Source organism: Perkinsus marinus (genome assembly GCF_000006405.1).
Source record: "Perkinsus marinus ATCC 50983 genomic scaffold scf_1104296961800, whole genome shotgun sequence".
Lineage (NCBI taxonomy): Eukaryota > Perkinsozoa > Perkinsida > Perkinsidae > Perkinsus > Perkinsus marinus.
Genome location: NW_003205665.1, coordinates 1 through 2,634, shown reverse-complemented (window position 1 = coordinate 2,634; position 2,634 = coordinate 1). Strand labels below are relative to the sequence as shown.

The 2,634-nt window shown below is 48.1% G+C and overlaps 1 protein-coding gene across 1 annotated transcript; it reads left to right on the top strand.

The window, feature by feature from the left end:
* Positions 1 to 1,174: 1,174 nt before the first annotated feature.
* Pmar_PMAR007818 (sodium/calcium exchanger, putative) lies at positions 1,175 to 2,283 on the top strand (the record flags this gene model as incomplete). The annotated part of the gene is made up of 5 exons (XM_002772184.1): positions 1,175 to 1,481; positions 1,531 to 1,695; positions 1,745 to 1,908; positions 1,956 to 2,049; positions 2,093 to 2,283. 5 exons carry the CDS (start codon positions 1,175 to 1,177, stop codon positions 2,281 to 2,283), a joined length of 921 nt encoding a protein of 306 aa, XP_002772230.1.
* Between the last annotated feature and the right edge of the window lie 351 nt (positions 2,284 to 2,634).

The following is a 2,634-nucleotide window of genomic DNA, read 5'->3' as shown; positions in this document are numbered from 1 at the left end:
AGTGAGGTCGTCGTCTTACTCTCTCGGATGCAGATGCGCGCTCTCATATCGCCGATCTGGATGTCTCCTACGAGGAGTTTGGAAGCCTCGCGTATACGTAATAGCGCACAAACTCCGATGATGAGAGCCGCGGTACTCAAGGTGCGCACTTGGTGCACTTGATTATGAAGGTGAGGCGTGGACTCCACAGTGTGAAGTAATAGTTGGAAGTTTCGTTTGGGTACTCCCATACGACCACCAAATGGATGTAAATTTGCACGAACTGCGTGAGTACACAAATTGGAGTGTTGGGAGGCGTTTAGAATTAATAAGTGTGAAGCAACGCATGAGAGGGACACATGCTGAGAGTATAAGAGCACGTAATGAGAATTTGTGGAAGAAATTTGAAAATGTGAGATTTTGACGCACGATTATAGCCGAGTAGCATAAAAGTATTAATGATTTTCACGACTTGTGCCGCACAAGTTGTGCGAATCCGTTGATTCGTTGTCGAACGTGGTAGCCTTCCGCGCGCCACAAAATTATCGGGAATGAATTTTCGCATTCTGGAATCCCGCTTTCTGGAACGTGTTTCAGAATGCATTCTGAAGTTTTCTGAACACGCTCGGAATCTATTCTGGGACTCTTTCCAGAATGTGTTTGGGGGGCTGTTCTCTGAACGCGATTTTGGTGTTTTGCATTCTGGAATGTGTTCTGAGTAATTGGTTCTCTGAACACCCCGACTGCATTTTCACTGTTTTGTGCAATATGCATGAAAAGATTATTCACTTTACCACGCGCCACGGAAAAGTTGTTGTCGTTCGAGTTTCCAGTACTTGAGATGAGTTGTCTTGTGTGATGCTTGAGCGATGGGAATAAGCCAGTTCATGAATCTACTACACCCTAGGGAGCTTTGTTGGTCGAAATTGGTCTTGTGTTTGGTGAATTTGTATTTTTTTGTTTCCAAAATCATAAATTTCATTTACGAATTTGAACTTTGAGTTTCGAGCGGTTTTCGGAATTCGAACTGTCATTCGGAGTTTGAACTTTCAATTCGTGGAAAAAACTCCTACGGACTCTACGGAAACAGAAGCGTTTGATGCTTTCAATCTGTCCTTTCTTCCGCTGAATTCGATACGCCATGCGCTGATAGGATGCATTTGGGGTGTATGGGAGACGGCATGTGTTGTAGTTGATGATTGGCCCCTCTTTGTGGGGCGTCGACTCTCCACGCTCATTAGCCACGCCCGTGATAGAGCAGCCTATCCCGATATGCGAGCACGGTGGATCTGGACTGGTACTGGAAGACCGTCTTATGGGGTATGTTGAAGGGAGTCATCCTCAGATACTGCCTTTGTTCGGGGACTCCGAACAGGACTGGCCCAACGGCCTCAGGGTGGTGCTCTATTTCCTTGGCCTTTGCTGGTGCTTTGTGGGCGTGGCTATTATCAGCGACTTCTTCATGGGGGCGATAGAGAAAATTACTTCTAAGAAAAAAAGAGGTAGATTTTCTCGCGCCCATCACCGACTCCCATACCTTCTTTCTCTCAGCTCGCCTTACAATCCAAGGCGAGACCAAGTTGGTGACTGTACGAGTATGGAACGACACTGTGGCGAATCTCACTTTGATGGCACTAGGCTCGAGCGCCCCCGAGATATTGCTCTCTATCATAGAGCTATTCAGTCAAGATATGTACTCGGGACACTTGGGGCCCAGTAGGCTGTCGTAGTTAGTCCTCGTGAGGGGGATCTCATCATGGCTCAGGTACCATCGTAGGATCAGCAGCGTTCAACCTTCTGGTCATCTCGGCGGTATGTATTATGGCTATCCCGGATGGTCAAGTGAGAGCTATCAACGACATTGGCGTATTTGTGGTTACGGCTGGCTGCAGTATATTTGCATATATATGGCTCCTCTTAGTACTGCAGGTAACGCAGTGTTCGCTCGCTATATACCTCGCTGAGGTTCGTCTCAGGTGTCTTCGCCGGACGTAGTAGACATATGGGAAGCGGTGGTCACTTTGGTGCTTTTCCCTGTCCTTGTGGTCATGGCATTTGCTGCTGATAAAGGTAGTACAATGCAGGATCGTTCAGGGTTGTTGGCTTGCTCTAGGTATGTTCTCGATCAAGACAAATGTAGCAAGTGCGCATCGTGACCATATCGTGGGTCTGGAGGATCTCAGTCCGGACGAGCTAGTGGATTTGATGGCTGAGGTGACCAGGAGGAGACGCTTCACCCACAGGAGAAGTGTCCATCGCAGATTCGTCAACGACATGGTTCAAGTCTCACTGACGATGCCGTGATGAGAATTATTCAGGCAGAGAGACCTCCGAGGACCACTCGGTAGGACTGCCGTGCTTCTATCGAGGAATCACTATCATGTCCTGTAGGGCTCAACATAGGATTCAGGCTAGTCGGATGTTGACGAGGAGGTCGGGTGCGTCGAAGAGATCCTGTAACCAATAGGCTTGTTCCATCGTTTATGTTGATCTGTCCTATTCAGCTGTGCGGAATTCTCTCCCGGCTCATCTGGTGGCCCTCAAAGGTGATATGGCGGTATAATCGTCCGGTTTCCTGATCAAGATTGGTTCAGATACGGTTGAGGCGGACGAAGATGCTGTTAGAGTAAGTGTTACGGACTGTTGAGGCAAGCC